General features: G+C 38.0%; 1 protein-coding gene across 1 annotated transcript; it reads right to left on the reverse strand.

Moving 5' to 3' along the window:
- Positions 1 to 796: 796 nt before the first annotated feature.
- CREBL2 (cAMP responsive element binding protein like 2) lies at positions 797 to 27,704 on the reverse strand. The gene is made up of 4 exons (XM_025995204.2): positions 27,430 to 27,704; positions 7,587 to 7,784; positions 6,852 to 6,996; positions 797 to 3,928 (listed from the first exon to the last, which is right to left on the reverse strand). The coding sequence occupies exons 1-4, from the start codon at positions 27,442 to 27,444 to the stop codon at positions 3,924 to 3,926; spliced, it is 363 nt and encodes a 120-aa protein (XP_025850989.1). The 5' UTR covers positions 27,445 to 27,704; the 3' UTR covers positions 797 to 3,923.

Below are 27,704 nucleotides of genomic sequence, written 5' to 3' on the forward strand. Positions count from 1 at the left end.
CCCTCTAGGTAGGGGAATTAAAAAAGGTATTTCCTTAGGGTAAATCAGAAAAAGGCAGCTCTCTTGGGGCAGACCTGCACCACAGGTGCCAGGTGAGGAGATAGCAGGTGCCCTTTCCTCTGCACATGGGCTTTTGCAGGGAATGTGAGCTACATTTTAGGTCTATTCACCTCCTCAACTGGGTGCCTTTATGTTGTGCACAACCTCGCATGGCAGTCTTGGCTCTGATTCATGACTACTCTATAGTTAAGTAAAATGGATGAAATAAGGAAAAGAGAACCAAGTTATCTAGCAGCCTGAAAACCTGCTTTATGCAGATTATAGGATTATTACCAGTTGGAGCACTTACTGTTCTCAAAATTAGTTTAATTAACAGAAGGCTGTTATTGCTAAAAATGGCTTCCAACTATACCATTCCTGGGACATAATGATAAAGCTAAAAAGACTTCAGAAATGTGATACCTACAACCCTACATGTTTAAATTCCAGCTCATTAAATAAATATATTTATCTTCAGTGGTTTAAATCCTAACAATAGTCCAAGAACTACATTATAGTTCTTTACTAATTAAGAAGCAATTGCTCATAACTCCTATTTAGCCTGCCAACTACCTGTGAAAGTTATCCTCCCCCTTTTATATAGATGAGGAAATGGGCTGAAAGATGAAAGAATTCAGGTGACTCAGAAAATGGATTCAAGATCAATTCTTCTGCCTAAATCTCACTCTTTTTACTACTCTATGCTATTACTACACAGACATATTTCAGTATTGTGAAACAGACCATTTGAGATATCTCTGGTGAAGATATTTTATTTTTCATAAAAATATAATTGTACAATGCTCTTCAGAGAAAGAAAAATTCCCTCAATGCCCCCAAATACCATGTGAATTAATAATCTTCCTTTCTTTCAAAACTAAAAATGTAATTGATAATATGCAACTGATTTCTTGTGAAATATAGTATTTATGTTTTTAAATTTTCTTTCGCCTTATTTTAACTAAAGCTAAGTCCAGTTTAAGCCTATGCTTTTCATAATGAGCCAAATCAAGTCTATCATAATTCAAAGATGATGAAATAAAATGCTAAATGGTGATGCTGATAAATACTGTCAATTAGCTGGTACACAGTGATATGAATTTGCTGCAGTAAGACAGAGTCTGATTTAGATACAACAGACAGGTTTTAGATAAAATAGAAAAAAAATTTAAGAACATCAACTATATCCTAAAACTTGACCTGGTCAAACTTATTCCATTTTATATTCAGTTGTTCTAATATATGGCAGGTCTATGCTAAGTTAATGACAGAATATGACTGGTCTAAACACACAAATATATATTTTCCCCTTATCTTCCTTTCTTTGGGGGGGGGGGGGGGGAAGAAAACTAAAACATTACTCTCTTCACTTAGGGAACAAAGAGAATAGCGCTGACCCAGAGGGATAGAGCTCACTGATTCTCTCACTCTCTTCTGTTCTCTCTCAGCCTGGATGTTGTCATTACAGAAAGTGAGAGATGCTGGGATTTCAGTGTGCTGCTTTTTAACTGGAATGGGAAAAGAAATGCTCCAGCTGTTTTAATCAGTGACATTTATTAACATGCTTCAAGTGGCCAAAACGTGCAGCCAGCACAATACCCAAAGCAATCAAAACATTCCTTTTTAAGACCAAGGAACTTTCTCTTAGTATTATCAACTTTAAAAAACCAAAAAAATATGGGTTTAGGAATAAACTCAATACGTTGTAATTTACTTTCATCCAAAATTACACATCCTCTACCTGAGGATAAAGTCACTGCACTTGTAAAGATACTGAGGTGGGGGTGGAGGGTAGCTCAAATGACCCTGTAATTTAAAATTACAACCCGAGAAGAAATACTTCAGGCACAATGGAGACATTCCATTGAAGAGCCACATTCATTTTGGAATGTTTGCTTTGAAAACAACTCTTCTGGGGAATTCAAAAGGTACTGAACAAAGCAACACAGACTAAATCTTGGGTTGTTTTGCAAAATAAAAATATACATTTGAGTAGACCAGATGGCAAAAACATACCCATTACAATCTGAACACTATATTTAAAACACTTAAATTCTGAAGGTCTGAATATTAACAATTTCTTATCTATCTATATTTGTGATCCTAAAAAGACATTAAATACTCTTAAACCCCCAGTTCTCCAAAACACAGAGAGACCCAACAGGCTGGGCTAGTGGTATATCAGTAGTCACACAGGACTAGACTAGATCTGAGTTTGCAACCTACACACGAAGAGATCTTCAGGAACTCGGGCTAAGGGGAAGCACTTTATTCAAACGCATAGCCTAAGAGAAAGGGGGAGAGTACCTTGTAATCTGAAACTATGTGGTCCATCTCTTGTTCCGCCTCACAATCTAGACTATGATGCCTCCTCTTACACTGCCATTTCATAACAAAACATACTGTTTAGAAGCCAAGTATTTGCTTCATTAGAGCTAAGAACAATTATAATTTAGCAGCAACAGAGAACACAGTTCCTGATTTAACTATGGGAAAGAGAAGAGAGAGTGATCAAGTGTCCCAGTGAGGAAACTGAAAGATCCCTAGTCTATTTGCATGTATGATATGATGAGCTTGATTCCTCAACCATCATTCTGTCTGGTAGTCAGGAAGAAAGTAAATATAGCTGTGATGGGAACCGAAAAAAACCTCTCTGGCTTCTGCACCTCCTGCCAGGCCTGCCAGCTGCGGTGCTGTGCACACCTCCAGTTTAGTGCTTCACTCCGGAGCGGAGGTGCTGTTAGGGCCAAACCAGATGCACACCCACAGTGTGTTTCTTTCTGGCTCAGAACACATTCTTAACGAAACTCTTGTCAGGGAAGAAACTAAGTGTTCTGGTTATGCCTACAGCCATTAGATCTACTAGCAATTTCTCCCTCGTTTTGTTCCAGATCTCTTGAGGCAGAAACTCGATCTCAGCAGCTAATTTCATCCTATTTTCTTTAGAAAAATTCTCCGAGTTAGTTGACTACACAAGGCAATGTGTGTGAACATTCACTCCTACCCTCCCCACATACGTATACAGACATACAATAGAAACACATACATACATTCATACATATTCTAGGTTGTCAAGAGGATGTATGCTGCTGAAATGCCTAAAAGGTTATTTCTTGCTTAAAAATGAAATTTGACTAATTATTCTCCAAGTGTGGAGTAAGCCCTAGCAAACTTTTATAAATATAGTTTGAGAAGACAGCAACAAAGAGGCTGTCTTGAGGGCTTTCCTGATGGATTTTGTTAACATGTACATTATTTAAAACAGGCATATCAGTATGGATTATAAAAATAGAAATGTATATATTTGTTAATACATATTCACAGCTTATGCTGGAATGGCTCACAGGAGAAATCATGGTTCATGCAGAAAATAAACATTACTCAAGTAAATATAAACAAATAAGATTAGGTCCATTAAGGCTGAGAACTTAGTCAGTAGTCAGCCCATTTGGTTTCTCTTTGTAGGGCAATCAAAAACATAAAAGAAGGTGACACCTAAACACACATACACATACAATGACATGAAATACATGGAAAGAATATAAATTAACCAATAAAGCAATGTGGAGTTAAGGTGCAAAAATACAATCTTCACCCACTTTTCTCTACCCCTGTGTTTTCAAGCATTGCAACATGTTAAATGCCATGGGTGGCAATACCAACCAGAACAGGTCTGAATGTTTATAAATTTTCTAAGTGTTTAAAGTTAAAGCAAAATCCTTTGGGATTTATAATCACACATTTTGGTAGAAACTGCAGATTTACAGAGATGACTACTGAGCAGTAGGTAGTAAATGGAGCCAAGAAGTACAATCTTGCCCATTCATCCTCCATAGGAATCAGAATATTGGCTTCTATCAGTGACTCGTCATTTTGAATAATCTTCACCCTGAAAAATAAATCAAAGTTACCAATGTAAGAATGTTTGGAAGTGAATGAAATTTGATTAATCTTTTTTAAAATACATTTTATTTGTTTTTTTTTTTTTTTTTTTTTTTTTTTTTTTTTTTTTTAAATTTTTTTTTATTTATTTTTTATTATTTATTTATGATAGTCACAGAGAGAGAGAGAGGCAGAGACATAGGCAGAGGGAGAAGCAGGCTCCATGCACCGGGAGCCCGATGTGGGACTGTGGGACTCGATCCCGGGTCTCCAGGATCGCGCCCCGGGCCAAAGGCAGGCGCTAAACCGCTGCGCCACCCAGGGATCCCACATTTTATTTGTTTAATATCTACGGAGAAGGGCTTTTTAAAAATACAGACTGAAAGAAAACTGAGCTGATTCAGCCTTTTTTCTTTAATTCAATTTAGAGCAAGGCAAATGTTACCTGACCTAAGAAAAGCTAACAAAAAGCAAACCCTTCAATTTTATAAAAATATTTTAAAAGAGGGGCACCTGAGTGGCTCAGTCAATTGGGCGTCTAACTCTTGATTTGGCTCAGGTCACAATCTCGGCTGTGAGACAGAGCCCTGGCATCAGGCTCTGGCTGAGCAGAGTCTGCTTGTCCCTCTTCCTCCCCTTCTGCCCCTCCCTTTGTTCTCTGTCTCTCTAAGAAATAAAATCTTTAAAAAAATTTTTAAAGATAAAAATTTTATAACTTTTTAGAAAAGATTTTATTAATTCATTTGACACAGGGAGAGAGAGCATAAGCAGAGGGAGCTGCAGGCAGAGTGAGAAGGAGAAGCAGGCTCCCCGCTGAGCAAGAAGCACAACTCTGAGCTCAGGGCTTGATCCCAGAACTCTGTGGTCATGACTTAAGCCAAAGGCAGACACGTAATGCCACTTAGGCACCCTGTAACATTTTCTTATAACTGCTCCAAGTGCTCCCAAAGCAGTCACAATGATAAAGAAACCAGTCCATGACATCTTCATCACAAAATCTTTGCAGTCTCTTCAACAAATGGCATTGGAACATTGTTACTCACATGCAAAAAAATTAAATTGGAACTCTATCTCATACCACATAGAAAATTAACTCAAAATGGATCAATGACCTAAAATATAATAGCTAAAACCATAAAACTCTTAGAAGAAAACATAGGAGTAATTCTTCACGACCTTAGATTTGGCATGGATTGTTACATATGACAAAGCATGAACAACAAAAGAAAAAAACAGATAAACTGGACATCAAAATTTAAATGTTTTGTGCAATAAAGGACACTATCAAGAATGTGAAAAGACAACCTACAGAATGGGAGAAATATCTGCGAATCATATATCTGATCAAGGTCTAGAACCCAGAATTTATAAAGAACTCTTACAACTCAACAAATAAAAAATGAAAACCCAAATAAAACAGGGGCAAGGGACTTAGACATTTCTTCAAAGAAGATATACAAATGGCCAACAAGCGCAAGAAGAAGATGCTCAACACTATTAGTCTTTAGGGAAATGCAAATCAAAGCCACATTCAGATACTACTTCACATCTTAGGAAGGCTATAGTTTTTAAAAATGGAAAATAAAAAGCACTGGCAAGATGTGACAATTTGAAAGCTTCATATATTGCTTGTGGGAATGTAGAGTATTTCAGCCACTGTGGAAAACAGTTAGTGGTTCTTCTAAAAGTTAAATATGTAATTACGTATGAGCCAGCAATTCTACTTCTAGGTATATACACCAAAGAATTGAAAACAAGTGCTAAAACACATACTTGCTAAAATACATGCTCATGTTTCAAAGCATACTTTTCACAATAGCCACAAGGGGTAAAAAAATGTCAACAGATGAATGGATAAACAAATTGTGGTATACATACACAATGGAGTATTATATACCCATAAAGTAGCCTAAAGTACTAATATATGCTACAATGTGGATGAGCCTTGAAAACATTATGCTAGGCAAAAGAAGCCAGACACAGAAAGTCCCATTCTATATGTTTCCATTTATATGAAATATCCAGAGAGACAGAAAACAAATTCGTAGTTGCTAAGAGCAAGAGGGATAAGAACAGGTAACTGCTTAATGAATTCAGGGTTTTCTTTGGGGTGATAAAATGTTTTTTAACGAGGGATGCCTGGGTGGTTCAGTGGTTGAGTGTCTGCCTTTGGCTTGGATGGTGATCCTGGGGTCCTGGGATCAAGTCCCACATCGGGCTCCCTTCGAGAAGACTGCTTCTCCCTCTGCCTGTGTCTCTGCCTCTTTCTGTGTCTCTCATGAATAAATAAAATCTTTAACAAAAAATTAAAAAAAAAGCTTTGTAACTAGATAGAAGTGGTGGTTGTACAACACTGTGAATATATTAAATGCCTCTGAATTATTACTTTAAAATGGTTAATTTTTTATGTGAATTTCACCATAATAAAAAAAAAATCCTACACTGATGGGCTACTGTACTAGAGCCTGGACTAGGTGAAGACAGGTTTTCCCATTAGAACTGTGTGACCTTGGGTACCTTAGCCAACTCCTTTGCTATTTCTTCATCTGTAAAATAAAAGGTGTAATTCCTTAACATAATCATTGGAGGAAATACATATGATAAATATATGTGAAAGTGTTTTATAAGTTGTAAATCAAAATACAAATAAAAGGTATTATTAACAATTATTAACATTATTAACAAAAATGGTATATCCCCATTCATGGGCTAAGTCTATTTTTAAAATTTTCCAAAAATGTATCAGTTGCTCTTCATAGATCCCATGTAAAATTCATTTCAATATTTACAATCTAACGCCATTTCACTTGCTTATTAGTGTATTACAAATGACATCACTTTATTTAATGACAGACCAAGGGAAGAAGTCAATAGAAACCCTACCCTAAGATACTCCTCTAGATATAAACCCTCCCATTCACTGTACTCACAGGAATTGCTATTAGCATCTGTCTTCCCAGCTTTTGTGTGCCTGCTTGAGTTCTGCTGAGATTTGCTCTGCTCTTCTCCAGTGAGTAGGGCCTTTATTTCAGAAGGGATTTTTCCTTGGTCCATTGCCATGCACCACTGCTTGTACTGAAATAGGTAAATATATTTAAGTACAATTTTATTAGTCATATTTCAGGAACCACTGGTAGAAATCCTAGACACAACTCCGATAACTAGAGGTCAAATTGGCTGTTGGGAATCCTACCCTCCACCGTATTTCCTGTTTACCACCTAGGACATGTATGAGGCTTGCCATCTTTCAGAAGAGGGTGGGGCAATTGCTGATGGATCTTCTCATGATATACTGGAGTAGTGTTCATACTCAAAAGGCCCCTCTGGTGGAAAGAACATTTGCCCAGTGTGCCACTAGTTAGAATCCTTCTGTTTTTGCTGTCACACTATATTTCTACTCCTGAAATAAATAATTGTCATACATTTGGGTTATCTTCCATTTTTTTCTTTCATAAACAATCTCTCAGTAAAATTATCATGTACATTCTGCTCCCACCAGCACTATACTAAAATGCTTATTTGCCTACATCCTGGCTAAAGATTAATATTCTTTCCCATATTTGTCAAATGGATATGCAAAGCTTGGTATCTTCATATTTTAATGTAAATTCATTTTGACTGCTAAGCATAGGTTTCTTCATTTGTTTACTTATAGACTTTCTTACCATTTCCAGTTCCTCTCTGAGGGCACATATGGCTCTTTCCCGGCTGGATACCAACTCTTCCAAATACTGATATCTTAGTTTTTTCCTAGCTCGGCATTCTCTTGCACTCTGACGGCTTCTCTCAAGCTTTGCCTTCAGGTCAATTTTGGCCGGCTTGCGACCACGTTTGCCAGGCTTCTTTACTTTGCCTCCAACTACCTTCAGCAAGAGAGAAAAGAATTTTTTTTTTCCGGTTCTACTTTTAGGAAAATGACTAGGGGTGCATATTCGCAAGGAAAACACTGACAAATAATAAACAAAGGAAGCCTATGAAACTAAGAAGGCATAATCCCACGAAATGTGTGATGTGTCTTTGCTTCCTGATTTTTTTCTTTCCGATGCTTTTGATACCATGAGTGTGAGAGAAGAAATACTGAAGTTTTCCTTATTTCTTCAGTAGTAAACTTTAAGTAGTTTAACAGTAAACATTATGAACCATATGTAGCTGGATACTAAAATCTAAAAGATGCCATTAAATGTTTTGCTCACAGGAATTTTTATTGACTTGAGAAAACAGTAAGTAAAAAATATTAACATTTAAGATTCTCTCAGTGTGATCTCAACATACATATAAAACAACAAAGTAAACAAATAATAAAATAACACATAAAAGAAAGGATGTTTGGGGTGCCTGAGTGGCTCAGTGAGTTAAGTGTCTGCTTTCAGCTCAGGTCATGACTTCAGGGTCCTGGGATCGAGCCTCCTTCTGCTCAGCGGAGAGCTTATTTTTCCTTCTTTCCTTCTCCTCCCTGCTCATGCTCTCTCCCACTATTTGTGTCTCTCTCTCAAATAAATAAATAAGATCTTTAAAAAAAATTAACAACAGAAAAGAATGTTAAAAGGAAAATGAAGATTTCTGACAGGTGTCATTATAAATAGCTTTTTTCTCATTTGTATTTTTTATGATTTTTAAATGTTTACAATTAGAAAAAACAAAATTTGTATGAAAATCGTATGTTTGTATGTATGTATAAATATATATATTATGTATATATATATTTATATATATATGTGTGTCCTGAGCGATTTGGCTGTGAATTCTCTCTTTAAATTTGTTGAGCCCAAAGAAACACACCAGAAGTCCTGGACATCTTCAAGATAATCCTCTCCTGCCTTTCAAGAAGTCTATAATTATGACCCTAGACTGTCTCAGGAGATTTCTAACTGCTCCCACTGGTCATAAGACATGTTTTCAATATCTTTGTTATTCATTTACCTGCATTGGCACAGTTTTTTGGTGACTGACAAAGTAATTTAATCCTTTTCACTGTATAGCTTTGGAACCTCCCCAAGTTTTTATGTAAGACATAACTATGAACTAAATTTGATGAATTTTTAAATACATGAACCTGAACTTGTGTATCAAATAAATTTTCTTGAAAGCAATTACCTTGAAAGAGGTTACATTTATTCCAATGAACAAGCTTTTTGAGAAAGTGCTTTTAGAGCTAGTTTCTTACAAGCTACAACACAGTCTGCCTCAGATTTTCTACTTTATCTGATGAGGTTCTGAATGAGGTCTAGTTCTGAAAAGTACCCTCAGGAGATAAAAATGTCACTTCAGTATTCTGAAGCGAATACTGCTGAGGCTTTCAAGGCAACTGTTAAAGATGCAAAACTCAAACACTGGCAAGCCACTGAAATAAAGTAGCAGCTTTATCAGGTAATAAAACTCAAACTCTATATTCATGTGGATATAAAAACTCATTTGTTTGTTTGAAAATCACTCTCAATTATCACACACCAACAATGCCGAGTACTCTATAAAGATCAAATCATTACTCAGTATAATGGTCAGGTGGAAAACCAAACTGTAAATATGAATCAGCCACGTCTCTTTCCCGGCTGGATACCGGGATTTATTTACCAGACCCTGGGTAATACCATGATGGTCAACCACTGCATCCTGCATTTAATAGCATGGCTCTGAAACGAGACTGAATACTCCGAGGCTCTGGGAAAAAAACTTTCTTTTCCACCACTATTGTAAAGCTAGCTGCTTCAGTACTACTCCCAAATTAGTTTCAACTTTTCGAAAACAGGTCTTTTAGGGACACCTGGGTGGGTCGGTGGGTTAAGTGTTCGACTCCTGATTTCAGCTAAGGTTATGATCTCAGGGTCCTGAGATTGAGTTGCATGGGGCTCTGCGCTCAGCGGAGAATCTGCTTGTCTCCCTCTCCCTCTGCTGGCTCCCCCTCATTCCCCCCAACCGAGCACTCTTGCTCTTAAAAAGCAAACAGGTGGGCAGCCCCGGTGGCTCAGTGGTTTAGCGCTGCCTGCAGCCCAGGGTGTGATCCTGGAGACCCGGGATCGAGTACCACATCAGGCTCCTTGCATGGAGCCTGCTTCTCCCTCTGCCTGTGTCTCTGCCTCTCTCTCTGTGTGTTTCTCATGAATGAATAAATAAATAAATCTTTAAAAAATAAAAAAACCCAGGTGTTTTAAAGCTTTTTATACTATGCATCATCATGTTTTTATTCCAATATAATATATACCTCAGGAAACTGCACAATTTTAATAAAATATTTTTTAAATAATCCTACATTGAAATAAAGTATATCTGCTATTGCTACAGTTTTTTTTTATTTTTTATTGTTTAGTCTCAACTTCAAACTATACAGTTTTTAAAAAGTAACATATTTACAGTATAAACTCAGGTCTGTAGTAAAATAAATGGTAATCACATCTATTTTCTATGTAGTGAAATGAATCATCAATCACAACACTATAACCTAGTACCTCATATATTGCTGTTTATTTTGTTTTGTTTTTTATATTGCTGTTTTTAATTAATTCAGGAGAGGCTGTCTTTGAGAAACCAGCAAGAGGACATAGTGTACTTCAGAGACTGGACTGATTTTTGAAACAAACCTTACACAGTCATAAAACTAAAACAACAGTTATAACTCTTTGTTTAGTTTTTATGGTAGTAATATTATTTTACTCTTTTTTTTTTTCACTAGAAAGGCATAATAAATAAATACAGGGTTCCTGTGTTTTATGTCCTCTCCTGTAAAATTACATTAAAACCACATAACCACCATTTCTCTAGTTTAATTTTTTCTCAATGGTAGACTGAATTCTTGGCTTTGGGTGCCAGCTAAAATCTGATTAGTGTACTAGTTTTCAAGAGAGCCAGGTACATTGCAGGGTTACTGGAAATCTAAGTATACGAACACTTTGTAAAGAAAAGGTATTGGGACACCTGGGGTGGCTCAGTGGTTGGGCATCTGCCTTTGAATCGTGATCTCAGAGACCCAGATCAGGATCCAGTCCCTGTCAGGCTCCCTGCATGGAGCCTGCTTCTCTCTCTGCCTGTGTCTCTGCCTCTCTCTCTCTCTCTGTGTGTGTCTCATGAATAAATAAATAAATAAATCTTAAAAAAAAATAAAAATAAAACTTAAAAAAAAAAGAGAGAAAAAAGGTATTACACAAGGAGCAGCTCCTGGGTGGCTCATTTAGTTAAGCATCTGACTCTTGATTTCAGCTCAGGTCATGATCTCAGAGCTGTGGGATTGAGCCCCACACCGGGCTCCATGCTCAGCCTGGAGTCAACTTGAGATTCTCTCTCCTCCTCTGCCCCTCCCTCCCTCGCATGCTCTCTTGTTCAAAATAAATAAAACCTTATATAAAAAAAAGATATTATACAAATGTGGGTCAGTATACCAGCTGCTTTAACAAATGAACTTCATATATTTCATATGCCATAATGATTAGGGGAGGGTTAGGAAAAATTAATAGAAGGAACCAGAAACCAAAACTGAAATCAACCTCACAAATTCCTCCCAAATGTCTCTGGGCCAAAAATCATCCTTACCAATGTTTCATAATGTTTTCACAACTCAGTGATAACCACCCTGTTCCCTTGCCCTCTCCTATTTCTTCTGTGAGGAAGCATATTAATATGGCTAAGTGAAAGTACTGATGTTTATGCACAACACAAAAAAAAACTATGAAAAAAATATAAAATTTAGTTTTTTCTATTCTAGTTTTATTTCTATTCACATAGAGCCACATGGAATTTTAAATAGCTATCTTTAAAACTAGTGGTATCTCTTTATCCACTACCCATTTTACTTTTTTTTTGTCCTCCCCCAAATATATTTGTTAACTGGAAATAGAAAGCCCCAAGGGAAACCCTCAGAAAGCTTGTCTCCCTAGACCTCGTGAAGAAATTTGCTAGCCATTGATTTTTTTTCTTACTCTCCACAGAGAATTCATTACACAAAGGGAGGATAGTAAAGATGTTAGATTTCAGTAGGGCTTTTGCAATACCAACTTTGTCTTCATTATATGTTTAAAATGTTCAAGTCTATTATAGGCAAGTAAGAATGAAAAGCCTACTTTTTCTGTTAACTACTTTTTTTTTATAAAACACTTTCCCCATTGAAACAAGCTAAAACTAGATGTTACGATTTTTAGAAAGTAAGCACCGAGGACTGTCATATAATTCTTAGTTCACAGCAATTACTATTTAATAAACACAGCAGATAAAAAACAAAAGATGTTCCTAAATAACGAATGGGTCAAAGAAGAGATCATAAGGGAAATTAGAAAACTACTTTGAGACAAATGAAAAGGAAAACCCAACATACCAAAACTTTGAGAGACGCAGCTAAAGCAGTGCTCAGAGGGGGGCTGTAAATGCCTAAACTAAAAAAGATTTGAAATCAGTAATCTAACTTTCTACCTTAAGAAACTAGAAAAAGAAGAGCAAATTAAATCCAAAGCAAGCTGATGGAAGGAAATAACAAATATCGAGCAGACAAATAAAACAGAAGATGGCAAGACAATAGAGAAAATCAATGAAACCAAAAGTTGGTTCTTCAAAAAGATCAACAAAAGCAACAAAGCTCTGGCTAGCCTAGTCAAGAGAAAACATTCAAAATATTAAATTCAAGACCAAAAGAAACATCATCCCTATCAACGTTACAGAAATAAAAATGGTTACATGGGATACTATGAAAGATTATATGCTAGTAACCTAGGAGAAATAGTCCTAGAAAGACACAGAATAGCAAAACTGACTTGAGAAGAAAGAAAATCTGAATAGACTTGTAACAAAGAGATTAAATTAGTAATAGAAAAATTTCCAACAAAGAAAAGACCAAGTCAAAGTGACTTCACTGGTGAATTCTACTAAACATTTAAAGAATTAACACTAACTCTTTATAAACTCTTCCAAAAAACAGAAAATCATTCTATTCTAGAAAATCAATTCATTCTATCAGGCCATTATTAGCCTGATACCAAAAAACAGAAAATCATTCTATTCTAGAAAATCAATTCATTCTATCAGGCCATTATTAGCCTGATACCAAAACTAAACAAAGATATCGTAAGAAAACCACAGATCAATATGTTTTATGAATGGAGATGTAACTATCCTCAATAAAATGCTAGCAAATTGAATCTACAACATAGAAAGAGGATTATACACCATGGCTATATGTGACTTATCCCAGGAATAAAGGTAGGTGTAACAACCAAAAATCAATTACTATAATACATCATATCAATAGAAAAAAAGCGTCAAAGTTATATTTTCTTCTCAAGAGACTCCAAAAACACTTGACAAAACCCAACACCCTCATATGATAAAAAACACTCAACAAACTATGAATAAAGGGAACTCCCTCAACTTGATAAAGGTTGACAAACCCACAGCTAACATCACACTTCAGGGTGAAAGATTAAAGCTTTCCTCCCAAAGATCAGGAAAAGACAAAGATCTTGTCTTCTCTCATCACTTCCACTCAACATTGTATTGAAAAATCTAGCCACAGCAATTAGGCAAGAAAAAGAGAGACTTCATTCAGATTGGAACCGAAAGAGTAAAACTATTTCTATTTGGGATGATATGATCTTATCTACAGGAAACTCTTGGGGCACCTGTGTGGCTCAGTTGGTTAAGCCTCCGACTCTTGATCTCAGTTTAGGTCTTGATCTCAGGGTCAGGAGTTCAAGTCCTATGTTGGACTCAATGCTGGGGATGGGGCTTATTTAAAAAAAAAAAAAAAGGAAAGAAAGAAAAAGAAAATCCTAAGGAATACACAAAAACTATGAGTGAACAAGGTTGCAAAGGACACAATCAATAAACAAAAATTAGCTCCATTTCTATATACAATGAGCAATCTGAAATGAAATTGTAAAAACATTCACTAAGAATAGCATAAAAATATATCATTCAGAATAGCATTTTATTGAGGGTATTTGCATCCTTTCTCATAAAACATATTGGTCTATAGTTTTCTTATGACTTCTCTGGTTTTGGTATTGGGCTAATATTGACCTCATAGAATGAACTAGGAATAAATTTAACAAAAGAAGTACAAGATTTGTACACTGAAAACCATAAAACAGCATTATAAGAAGCTAAAGATCTAATAAAAGTAGAGACATTCCATGTTAATGAATTGAAAGACTAAATATTGTTAGGATAACAATACTCCCCAAATGGATCTATCTACAAATTCAACACAATCCCTATCAAAATTCCAGCTCAGTTGGTGGGCATCCAACTTTTGATCTCACAGTCATGAGTTTGAGCCCCATGCTGAGTGTAGAGATTACTTATAATACACTCTGCCTTTTTTGCAGAAATTGAAAAGATAATAATAATAATAATAATAAAATCAGGGGATCCCTGGGTGGCTCAGCAGTTTGGCGCCTGCCTTTGGCCCAGGGCGCGATCCCGGAGTCCCGGGATCAAGTCCCACGTCGGGCTCCCGGCATGGAGCCTGCTTCTCCCTCCTCCTGTGTCTCTGTCTCTCTCTCTATGTCTATCACGAATAAATAAATAAATCTTTAAAAAATAATAATAATAAAAAAATCATATGGAAACACAGGGACCCAAAACAGCCAATCCGAAAAACAACAAAAGTGGATGACGTATAATTTCTGATTTAAAATTTTATTAGAAAGCTACAGTAATCAAGATAGAGTGGCAATGGCACAGGGGTACACACACATATCAATGAAAAAGAAATGAGAATCCAGAAATAAACCCTTACATTTATGGTCAATTGATTTTTAGTAAGGTGCCAAAACAATAGAGAAATAGGAAAAAACAGTTTTTTTCAATAAATGGTGCTGGGACAACTGGTTATCTGCAAGCAAATAATTAAGCTAGACTCCTATAACATGCCATATACAAAAGTCAACTCAAAATAGAACAAAAACCTAAATGTAAGAACTATATTTATAAAACTCTTAGAAAAAAACAGCGATAAACTTGTGACCATGGATTAGGCCAGGGTTTCTTAGATATGACACCACAAGCATACGCAACAAAAGAAATAAATTGGACTTCAAAATTAAAATTTTTGTGCTTCAAAGAACACCATCAAGGTCAACCCACAGAATGGGGAAAATATTTGTAAATCATACATATGATAAGGGACTTGTATCCAGAATATATAAAGAAATTTGACAATTCAACAAAAAAGACAATCCAATTAAAGTGTGAGCAAAGTATATGAATAGACATTTCTCCAAAGAAGATATATAAATGCCCAATATACATATGAAAAAACATTCAACATCGTTAGTCATTTTGGAAATTTGAATCAAAACTAAGAGATAACACTTTATACCCACTACGATGGCTATATAATAAAAAGCAGCAAATAATGTGGAGCTGTGGAGAAATGGAACTCACATACATTGCTAGTGGGGATATAAAATGGTGGCCACTTTGGAAAACCATCTGCATGTTTCCCAAAATATTAAACCAGAATTATCATATGACCCAGGAATTCTACTCCTAGGTCTATCTCCCTAAGAAATGAAAACCTATATCCACATAAGAACTTGTACAATTCATGTTCATAGCACCGTATTTCACGATAGTTAAAAAGTGGAAATCAACCCAAACGTCCATCAGCTGATGAGTAGATAACAAAATGTAGTGTGTCCATAAAATGGAACATTATTCAGACATAAAAAGGAATGACATACTGATACATGGTTCAACATAGATGAACACTGGAAACATTATGCCATGTGAAAGAAGCCAAACACAAATGGGCACACACTGTATGATTCCATTCATACAAAATGTCCAGAAAAGGCGAATTTAAAGAAATTAAAATTATAGATTGCTTAGGGCAGGGGGAAGGGAAGGAGAGGATAGGGAGTGGCTGCTAAAGGGTTTCATTTTTTTTTTCTTTTTAAAATTAATATACTTTGCTTTTTAGAGCTGTTTTAGGTTTATAAAAAAAAAATGAAGCAGAAAGTACAGAGAGTTCCCATATATCTCCTTTTTCTCCACCCTTCCAGTGTCCCCTATTAACATCTTGCATTAGTGTAGTACATTCATTACAGGTGATGAACCAATGTTATTAATAAATCCAAAGTCTACATTACGGTTCACTCTTTGTGTTGTACAGTTTTTTGGGTTTGACAAATGCATATATCATGTATCTCCCATGATAGTATCATACAGAATATTTTCACTGCCCTAAAAACCCCACATTCCACCTATTCTTCCCTCCCTTACCCCCAGAGTCCTGGCAATCACTGACCTTCTTACTACCTCTATAGTTTTATGTTTTTCAGAATGTCATATAGTTGGGATCACATGGTAGGTACTTTCCAAACTGGTTTCTTTCAGCTAGTAATATGCATGTAAGTTCCTCTCTATCTTTTTTGTGGCTTAATAGTTCATTTCTTTTTATTGCTTAATAATATATTATATGGATATACCACATTTTGTTTATAAAAGTTTCTTTTTAAGGTAATGAAAACGTTCTGGAAAGACAATGGTGACCATAGCACAACTCTGTAAATATACAGTTGACCCCTGAACAATGAGAGGGTTACGAGCTGACTTCCAAGCAGTCAAAAAAATCCATGTATAACTTTTGATTCCCCACAAAACCTAACTACTAATTGACTACTGTTACCTGGAAGCTTAACTGATAACATAAACAGTCAACTAATACATATTTTGTGTATTATATGTGTTAGACACTATATTCTTATAATAAAGTAAGCTAGATAAAAGAAAATGTTTTTTATTTTTTATTTTTATTTATTTTTTAATTTTTATTTATTTGTGATAGTCACAGAGAGAGAGAGAGGCAGAGACACAGGCGGAGGGAGAAGCAGGCTCCATGCACCGGGAGCCTGATATGGGATTCGATCCCGAGTCTCCAGGATCGCGCCCTGGGCCAAAGGCAGGCGCCAAACCGCTGCGCCACCCAGGGATCCCGAAAATGTTCTTTTTTTTAATAAGATTTCTTTGGAGTTCTTTTTTTTTTTTTTTTAAGATTTATTTATTTATTCATTCAGAGAGAGAGGCAGAGACACAGGCAGAGGGAGAAGCAGGCTCCATGCAGGGCGCCCGACATGGGACTCGATCCTGGGTCTCCAGGATCACACCCTGGGCTGCAGGCGGTGCTAAACTGCTGCGCCACCGGGGCTGCCCGATAAAAGAAAATGTTAAGAAAATCATAAGGAAAATACATTTACAGTACTGTGCTGTATTTATTGAAAAAAATCCATGTATAAGTGGGCCCACATGTTGTTCAAGAGTCAATTGTACTAAAAATCACAGAATTGTATAGTTTAAAAGGATGAATTTATAGTATGTGAATTATGTTTTGTGAATTTTCAGTAAAGCTGTTATCTTAAAAAGATAGCTGTTAAAAAAATATATGAATCTTAAGCAGAAAGAATAGAAGAAAAAGAAGAACCGAGGTGGCATGGAGACACAAGCTTATGAAGAGAAAGAATCACAGAGGGGAGGGGACAAGCATAAGGGTTTTTTAATCTGTGAGTTTAAAAAGGCCAAGAATTAACATACAACTATGGATTTAGCCAAGAGGGAGTTCCTGATAATTCTAAATGTAACCATTACAGAGAAAGAACAGAACCTAGTCTGCAAAGGTCTGAGTATGTATGGCACAGGCTTCCCAGTCAACAAGTTTAACTTCATAGAAAGAGGAGTTGTGTGCTGTCTAGGAGCTTCTTAAAATAAGGAAGACCCCGGGGTCCAGATTAAATACCATTCCAGATTCTTGGCTCATTCTACTTCTAGCTTTTTAGGAGCTAACAACAAACACTTAAATTCAAGGCTAAATCAGGGTGTGCAGGGATAGAGCTATGGACAAAGTCTTGAATTAAACACTCTACATATTATGTTATTTCACACCATTTCAGGTGAGGAATTAGCATCATGCTCATCTTTTTTCAGGTAAAGATGGGAAAATTAATTCCTTTATTCAACAGCCATATATTGAACATACACCATGCCCCAAACACTGTGAAACTCTAGGAATATTAGTGTAAGAAGATGAGGTCCAAAACTGTAAGGTTTATAGAGTCATGAAACACAGCAGACGTGAAATAAACAGTAACATCATGAAGGGCAGGACATGGGTGTACACAAGAGCGCTGGTGATGGAGGGATGCATACACACACACACACAGATGCACAGTGATCTCTTTACAGATGACAAAATTTTAGTCCAGAGAATTTCAGTATCAGAGCAGAGTCTAGAACCTAAGACCCCTTATTTGCATCACAGCAACTTGTCACAAAGTAACTCAGTATCATCAAGTATGACAATTCATGGTGGGATTGATCATATCATGCCCGACTTCATGGTGGGATTGATCATATCATGCCCTGAAGAGGCCCTAAAACTGACAATGCTTTATATGCACTGCTATATTAATACTATATAGTCACTCACTTACTCCATCCAGCTCACTGGGACATTAGGCACTTGCTGGCACTTTTCATCTTATGCTTCCTTGAAACTTCCCTCTACTGTTGCGGCCCTCCATGACCACCAACCAACTGAAGTCAAGCCAATCTGTTCCTTTATAAAATCTGACTTAGCTCTTCCTCTTTACTCCTACTATCTGTATTAGTCTGATCCCCCCTCACAGATTGCTACAACAGGTTCTCAGTGGGTCTTCCTACCATCTCTCCTTTTCCACTCCCACTTCTAGCTAATCCATCTTGCAAAGAGCTGCCAAAGAGTTAACCTTTCTTCTCAGCTTATTAAAATAACTTCGCTGTATTTTCCTTCACTGTAAAACAAAACAAAACAAACAAACAAAAAAAAGGTAGTATCTGATCATTACATAAAGAATAAACTGTAATGGCCCTTTGGCCATGTTACAGCTGAAGAGAAGACCTCTGACTCAGCACTGCTTACTAGGTCACCATATCCAGTATATCAGTTTGCTGTGGCTGCTGTGACAATTACTACAAACTTAGTGGTGATTAAAACAACAGAAATGTATTCTTTCTGTTCTGGAAGCCAGAAGTTTGGCAGGATTGCACTCCCTCTGGAGACCGTAAGGGAGAATCCATCCTTTGTCTCTTCCAACCTCTAGTAGCTATCAGTGTGTCTTGATTGGTGGCTGCAGCAATCTAATCTCTACCTCTGTGGTCACTCTGCCACCATACCTGTCTGCCAAATCTCCCTCTGCCTCACTCTTATGAGGACACTTGTCATTCAATTTAGGGTCCACCCAAATAATCCAGGATAAATTTTTCCTCAAAATCACTAACTTAATCACTTTTTTCCCCCAATAAGGTAATATTCACTTTTACCATATAAGGTGATAGTCACAGGTTCCAGGGATTAGGACACAGATGTATCTTTCTAGAGACCACCATTCAGCCCACTACATCCAGCCTCCCACTCACCAACCCAATCCTCTCTTTTATTACTTCCAACACGGGAATCATATCAAGTCATGCCCCTCTAGGACTTTACCTCATCCCCTGCATTCCCATCTATCCTCACCATTTCTCTAACTGTGACCACCATCCAGGATGGCAAATGTTATGCTTCCTTTGGTTAGAGTCAGCTCTAGCCCTCTTTCTTTGACAATCACCTTCCTATCCCTGACGATCACCCTCTCTCCATATGCTATTTTCTTCTCCAAATGTCTGGAACATATAATATAGTGAACACACTGAATTTATATGTTTTATTGGAGTTTTTTGGTGGCCTCACAGATTTAAGTTCTATCACATCTAAGCAACGTGAGCTCCTCGGGCACAAAAGCTGTGTTTTCTACTTCCAATAAATTAGGAATATTCTGAAACTGACTTGTTGGTATCACGACCAACTTGTAAAAAAAAAAAAGAAAGAAAGAAAGAAAAAAGGTCCCTCGTACAGGATATAAAATCTGAAAAACCAGTTAAGAACTCTTTAACTATTTTATTACCCTCTTTACACTTATTTATATCCTAATGCTCTAATTCTTAAGGCAACTCATAAAAGTTTCAAACTATTAATTCTAAGAGAATTACTGCATTTACACGAAGTGGTAGGTAGCAACAGCCAAACCTAGAAAAAAAAGAGCAGGAGAGCTTGTTTCACTCTTTTTAAAAACATGAAAAGTTATCTCCAACTGATTAATGAAAAATAAGATAGAGATGAATGTGCCCAGCTAGTGCTCTTTACCACTTTAAAGAAAAAACAAGTAGCTACATTTTCATTTGGTGTTATGACTCCTAAAACTTCCTTCACAGCTGTGGGTTAGGCCTTTTATTTACCAGATCTTCAGAAAGAAAGTCTAATCACATCTTCCTGCTGCTAACCTTTCTGCCAGTTTTTCTAGTCAACGGAAGGAGGAAGAAGATAAAGTAGGCCTCTCTGAACTTAGAGTTAACTCCTGCCTCTCCTCTCCCAACACCTATGCCTGCCCCCAGTCCCCAGCTATGATTGTTTGCAGCTAAATATAATACTGTATATATTTTAGCTATGCCTCAAAACTGTTACAAACTGACTAGTAAGAGTGGTGTATACCTGCCTTTACTTCTTTCCTGTCCAGCTCTTTCTCAACTGCTACATTTTGGCTTCTATCCTATCACTCTAAGGAAAATTCTCTTGCTAGGTTCATAAACAATCTCCTATTTTCCAAGTGCAATGGATACTTGTTCACTGTTGACTTGATCTCTCTTTTGTAGCATCTCATATTGTTGACTAAATTCCCTCTTTAAAAATTCTCTGGTCGGACAGCCCGGGTGGCGCAGCGGTTTAGCGCCGCCTGCAGCCCAGGGCGTGATCCTGGAGACCCTGAATTGAGTCCCACGTCAGGCTCTCTGCATGGAGCCTGTTTCTCCCTCTGCCTGTGTCTCTGCGTCTCTATGAATAAATAAAATCTTAAAAAAAAATTCTCTGGTCCCTTAGCATAATAGCCCCTTTTATCCCCCTTGTACTTTTTTTTTTTTTTATCACTAATCTCTCCTTTCCCATTTACGTTATTAAGTCCTATTCCTTAGCCTCTTCTGATCATTTTACTGTCTTCCAGGGTTCTGTCTTTCTAGCTCTTTCTTCTGTCCACACTCTTCATCCTTGAAGGATTTTATGCATGCTCTGTCAACCACAACCCAAACTCTCAATCTGGTCTTCAGCTCAGGTCTTTCTTATGAGCAATCTAACAAAGCTGGGGAGGAGTCAGAAAGGACTAGCATTTACTGAGAACCCATGAGATATATACTAAGTTCTTGTGATTTGGGCTCACATATATACAACTGACTATTGAATAACATGGGAGTGATGGGTGTCAATCCCCGAGTAGTCAAAAAACTACCTGTAACTTTTCATTCCCCCAAAACTTGACTACTAGTAGTCTAACGTTGACTGGAAGCCTAACTAATAACATTAACAGTCAATTAACACATATTTTGTATGCTATATGTATTACAGAATTTTACAATAAAGCTAAAGAAAATATTAAGAAAATCATAAGGATGAGAAAATATATTTACAATACTGTACTATATATATATGTACTTTAAAAATCTACCTGTAAGTGGATCTGTGCAGTTCAAACCTGTGTTGCTCAAGAGTCAACTGATTTTTTTTTTTAAATAAGTTCTACACCAAATGTAGAGCTTGAACACATGACCCAAGATCAAGAGTCACATGGTCTACCGACTGAGCCGGCCAGATACCTCAAGGGTCAACTGTTCTTATATTTAATTCTAATTTGTCCAAAATCATAATAGCTTGAAAGTGGTAGAAAGAAGACTTGAACTCTGGTTGTATGCCAAAATCCACGTTCTTACCTAACTGGACCATCTGCCTCTTATCTTATTGCAGTTCCTACATCTTTACCCCAAATCATTCTCCAGATAGCCATTAGCATTTTTTTCTGTCAAAAACCCAAATTCAATAGTTACCTCTGCATTATTTTTTTAAAGACTTTATTTATTCATGAGAGATACAGAGAGAGAAGTAGAGACACAGGCAGAGGGAGAAGCAGGCTCCATGCAGGGAGCCTGATGTGGGACTCAATCCCAAATCCCAGGATCATGCCCTGAGTCAAAGGCAGATGCTCAACCACTGAGCCACCCAGGCATCCCTACCTCTGCTTTAAAATCATTCAATGGCTCCCCAACATCTATGGCCTTGGTTTTCAACCTTCGGTAAGCATATGAGCCACTCAACTGGGGAGCCTAATTAAAATTCAAATTCCCAAGCCCCATTCTCAAGATTCTGGGTCAACAGGTGTTTTCTTTATTCCACACTTTAAAAATACTGACCAAAATTTGTTAGCTTAACTTGCCAGGCATATCGTGATCTGGCCTCTGCTTACTTTTCCATCTTTGTCTCTGCCCACACCTCTACTTGTGTTTTATGTTTTAGCTCAGGGGTCAACAATCCATAGCCCTGCTGGCATGCAAAGCCCAGCCTCTTGCCTGTTTTGGTAAATAAAGTTTTATTAGAACACAGCCACACTTCATCAAGTTCTGCCTATAGTTACTTTTGTGCTAAATTGGCAGAATTGAGTAATTGCAACAGAGATCATATGGCCAGCAAATAATTACTATCTGGCCCTTTACCAAAAATATGCCAATTCCTGCACTAACTTATAGCATAATACTTATTATCCAGTGCAATATGCTTTAGTACAAGATTTTCCTTCTTTCCCATTTTCTAGGGAACTCCTATTCTTCCTCACAGATTCACTCCTACTGTGTGAACCCATGTGCGACAAGCCTAGACAGGCATCCATTCATACCACTCCAAAAGCACTTTGCCTCTAGTGCCCTAATTTTTTTTAACCTCACTATATTGTAATGATTTTTCTATAGGTCTACTTAGCCCACTGAAATGTAAGCTCCCAAGAATAGTTATAAACTTTTTACCTTTGTATCTCTCTTGCACAATGCATGTACATATTAGGTGTTCAACAAGTATTTAATGAATTAATGAATGAATAAACTTTTCTGAAAACCTTAAAAAGAGTTAATCATTCTGAATAAGGATAAGTAAACTTAGATTTCAACTGGTTTCTGTAGTATTAAAATTACTCTTTAGGGTTAAACTATCTTTTGAGGTGCCCTATGTAAAATGTGCATGTAACCTAAACAGCAAAGGAAGGTACATCAAATCTGTCAGAGATTTGTTTGGTAGACTGGCTCTTCTGTGTTAGTCCTGTGGTTAGCACTGATGAAGAGGAGGACAGGAAAGGCAGAAAATGTCTGGGTTTTGTGGCACTGCTCAAGGTGGCAGCCCCAACTATGGCAAAGGATGGATAAAGGATCAATAGGAGGGATTTCAAGGGCCAAAGGCAGGTCTGGGAATGTCAAAGACATTTTTTGGCCAAGTTAAAAATTTTGTGAGAATCAATGCTACCCCAAACAGCTGAATGCAACAGACGACCCTATCTTCTTACATAAGAGGTAAGGAAGGTGTGAGAAACTTTATTTTCAGATAATCGTGTGTCCTACAGGTAAATTGAAGTCTGTGAAGTCTATTAAGGAAACAGCATCCATATTAGTATACTGTGGACAGTGTCTGGCCCACTTTCTTGTCAGTCGCTCAACTGAAACTTGATGCCCTACACTGTCAGGCAATACAGTATGGTAGTCTATTGTCAGCTTATCCTGTGGCAGGAATGCATCTGGTCTAGGATATTTCCATTTATATCAGTCATTGATTCAATAAACATAAAAGTCATATATAAAATAAAAAAAAATAAGAATCTTCTGCCTATGATTAAAGCCTCTGAAAATAACACACTTTTATTTTCTTTGTAATTGAATGCAGCAAGTCAGGAAGAAGCAGCTTTTGTGAAAACAAGCACTTTTTCCTAGTGGTAGACATGCAGGTAGGCTCAGGAGACTACCTTTCTCACACAATCTGACAGTTCAATGCACAGCTTAAGTTCATTTCATGCCCCTTCCCATCTCGGGGCATGGTTAGGAGCAAAGGGTAGTGTAGGATAAATAAGCATTGCTGCAAATGTTGCAAATAACATGCAATTAAGAATTAATAAAATGAGCATCTCAAGTACCTACTGCATTGTGCTAAGACCAAAGAAGTCACTCTTAAGTAACAATATTTTTTTGTGTTTACTATGTGTTAGACTCTGTACTCAATGCTTTATAATAATGCATTATCTCTTATCCTCAACAAAGCCTATGAAAATGGTATTGACAATTTAACAGATAAAATGGAAACTCAGAAAGGTTAATTAACTCAGCCAAGGTTGTTCCTTCCCATCTAGCCTAGTAGAGATCTACTCAGTGTTTGAGCTCTGCTACTTAGCACTTTCCCAAGCCCCCACTTTCAGATGCCCATCTAGCTCTTGCTTTATTTTTGCCATTTGCCATTGTCTATATACTCTGGCTGGGGGCTCAATGGAGCACACTGATTAATAAAGCCTGGGTACATCGGGGCAATCTCCTTAATATTACTCTGCTCCAACTTAATTCAATCACTACTAAAGAGTACTCTATGCTGTATCAGGCACATTGCTAGATGGTAGAAAGGCAAAGCTTCATTTTCATTCAAATCTGTGTGACTCTGACTCCAGAAAGCTAGATGACAGAATGTGGAGAGCTCCTGGCAAACTCATTCATCACTACTGATAAAAACAACTCAGAGGGATACTTGGATGGCTCAGTGGTTGAGTGTCTGCTTTTAGCTAGGGTCCTGGTCCCGAATCCCACATCAGGCTCCTCACAGGGAGCCTGCTTCTTCCTCTGCCTATGTCTCTCTCTCTCTCTCATGAATAAATAAAATCTAAAAAAAAAAAAAAAAAAAAAAAAAAAAAACCAGAATACAGAATCCTTATAAAGGGAGGTCCTCACATCATCATCATCTGTTTCCCAACCTGCTCATTCAAATACTGTCTCTCTATAACTGCCACTCCTGACCACTGCATCCTCTTTCAATTCCTCTGGCCTTGCTGTCAACCAATTTGGCACCCTTTTTGCTCTCCCACCATACTTTATTCATTTATTTAAAAAAAAATATATATATATTTTATTCATGAGAGTCACAGAAAGAGAGAGAGAGAGAGAGGCAGAGACACAGGCACAGGGAGAAACCCTCTGCAGGGAGCCCTCTGCAGCCACCCTGCAGGGGGCCCAATGCGGGACTGGATCCTGGATCCTGGGATCACGCACTGAGCCAAAGGCAGATGCTCAGCCACTGAGCCACTCAGGCGTCCCCCCACCATACTTTATGCTCGGCCACCAGAATCCCAAACTCCAACTCTCACCTCCCCTTACACAGGAGAAAATGGAACCTGAGACTCCATTACCTATACATAATGTGAAGAGAAAATGTCGGGGATCCCTTGGTGGCTTAGCGGTTTAGCGCCTACCTTCGGCCCAGGGCATAATCCTGGAGGCCAGGGATTGAGTCCCACATCGGGCTCCCTGCATGGAGCCTGGTTCTCCCTCTGCCTGTGTCTCTGCCTCTCTCTCTCTCTCTCTGTGTCTCTCTCATGAATAAATAAATAATATCTTTAAAAAAAGAAAGAAAATGTGTTTTGTGTGTGAGTATGTATGTGTATGCTAGCAGGACAATGTAATTCTGCAGGACTCCAACAACTAGAGCACAGAGAAAGGCAGGATTGGGAGCTGCCAAAGACTTAAGGGCTGTTTCATAATGCCCGGTGCCGGAAGAGCAGTTCCGATTTTGCTGTACATGGCATTTAAGTATTACTCATTCACAACTCTGACATGTATTCAAAGTGAAAGTAGTGTATTCACAGAAGCACTGTCCATCCAGAGACATGTGGAATGGATTTTCTTTCCCATAATCATTAAAGATTTAAGTAACTGCTGGTTTCTAAAAATAATCAATTAAAAAGAATGAGAACTGAGTTCATTTTGCATTACTTGTGAACCCTATAGGAAGTAAGTTATGGATCGTCTACACCCCAAGATTTACCTTCATTCTTTTAGGGAAAACAATAAAATTTTATACTCTCCACTACAGTTTGCTAGCTTTAGAAATGACTCCTATGTGATTGGACAGGTAAGAAAAATAACTCAAAATCCTATGTATTTTTCTTGGAGTTGAGACTACTGAAGATTTTGAGAAAGTTATTAAATGTTTCAAAAGTCTGAACAAAAGATTTTGTAGAATTTATTGCCTCAAATTAAGGAAATTAAAGAACAATGTTATTTTAGCATTCTTAAGGAGCCATAACATTATTTTCTGCAAAAAGATAATGGATACAGTATTCAGATTTGCTTTCAAAATTAATAATACTGAACAATCAAGCTAGCAAGGCATTCATGGAAAAATTATTTTCTGATGTCTGGAAAACTTTCAGAACTTCCCCTTTCTGTCTTGGAAACACAACTTCCTGTTAGGGTTTGCTACTTCACAAACAATCTGTTTCTCCAGGTGAGTCTCAATTCCGGACTATTGCACTGGGCTTTCCCTTCCGTCTAATCACTTTTCTTAGAGCCTTCTGTAAGAGCAGGAAGAGGGAGATAATGTAGAATAAAGCAGGCAGCACAGAAAAGCTAGAAATTTTTTTCATTCTAAGGGCGGGTGAAACAAAAACGTGACAGCTGCAAAGTGTTAATGGTAAGGTGGGAGGGGGAAAGGGCACCCAAAGAAAGAAAAAAAGCTAGCACAAGCAGTATGCCAGAGACTGAAATGGAAGACCTCTGAAAGGCATAAAGGAGTGACTTTCTACTTCAAAAATTGGTAAAGTCTAGAAGTCAGACTCCTTTAAAAAAAAAAAAAAAGTCCAATTTCCTAAACATTCTAAAACATCAATAAGCTGATCATCCCTATCTTCATGAAATAAAACTAGATAACACTAACGTAGATAGACATAAGGGCAGAGATAGGTTATATACACAAACTACAGGAATTAGCCAAGAATGAACAACGCCTGTTAGAATCACAGGGACAAGTGATTTGGATTGCGATAGGGGAATGGTGGTAGGATATTAAGACAGATTAACAAGAAGGAATTCACTACTTTTCTTAGGGAAGGCTTTCTAGAGGAGGTTAGATTCTGGACGAATAGCAACAGGAGCTTAGCAGAGTGTTCCAACCAACCAACCACAGGAAAATAGCTCAGAGGGGGAGTGAACTGATTATATGAATGGGGCATTGAGTAAGGGAGCCTGCGAGAAGAAAGGGGAACCTTCAAGGGGAATAGGGCTGGTTCAGGGTGCCCTAATTAAGGTCTCCAAACTGGGGAAAGTCTGGAAGGGGGTCAGGGGAAGGCAAAAAGAAAAGCACGGTAAGTTTCTTCACTCGTTTTGCTGGGCAAGTCAAGGACGAGGGTTGGCACTACCTGGAAAAGCTGACAAACAGGCTTGCCCTGGGAGGGAGAAATTTCCAGAGAGGGCCCCTTCTGGAAAGACGCAGCGCCCCGTCCCCCGAATTCCTGGCTGGGTACCACGGGGGTAATAGCTGGAGGCTCCGGGATGTCTAAGGCAGGTGTTTGCTGGGTGTTGGCGTGGCTACCAGGCTGAGGTTCAGCGGCGGGTCTAGCCCTTAGCGACAAGCAGGAGGCGGCGGCGGCGGCGGCAGCTGCGCGTGCAAACCACAGGACTTACCTTACTGTCATCCATCTCCGCGGACAGGCCGGCCTGGCCAGGCGCTCCCTCCCCCTGCCCTCCCCCGGCTCAGCCGGCCTGGCCCGGCCCGGCCCCCGCCCCGGGGGAAGAAGGGGATATGGTTCTGACTGTCTCCTCCTCTCGCCTAACAGTTCGCTTCCCTGATGCCACAGTCACGGGGACGAGGGACCAGTTCAGGAATGACAGAGCGGACCCTGGAGGCGGCCCAAAACGCCTCCTTTCGCCGCCGCCGCCTCCTCCTCCCCCTCCATGAC

This window comes from Vulpes vulpes, chromosome 8, assembly GCF_048418805.1.
Source record: "Vulpes vulpes isolate BD-2025 chromosome 8, VulVul3, whole genome shotgun sequence".
Taxonomy (NCBI): domain Eukaryota; kingdom Metazoa; phylum Chordata; class Mammalia; order Carnivora; family Canidae; genus Vulpes; species Vulpes vulpes.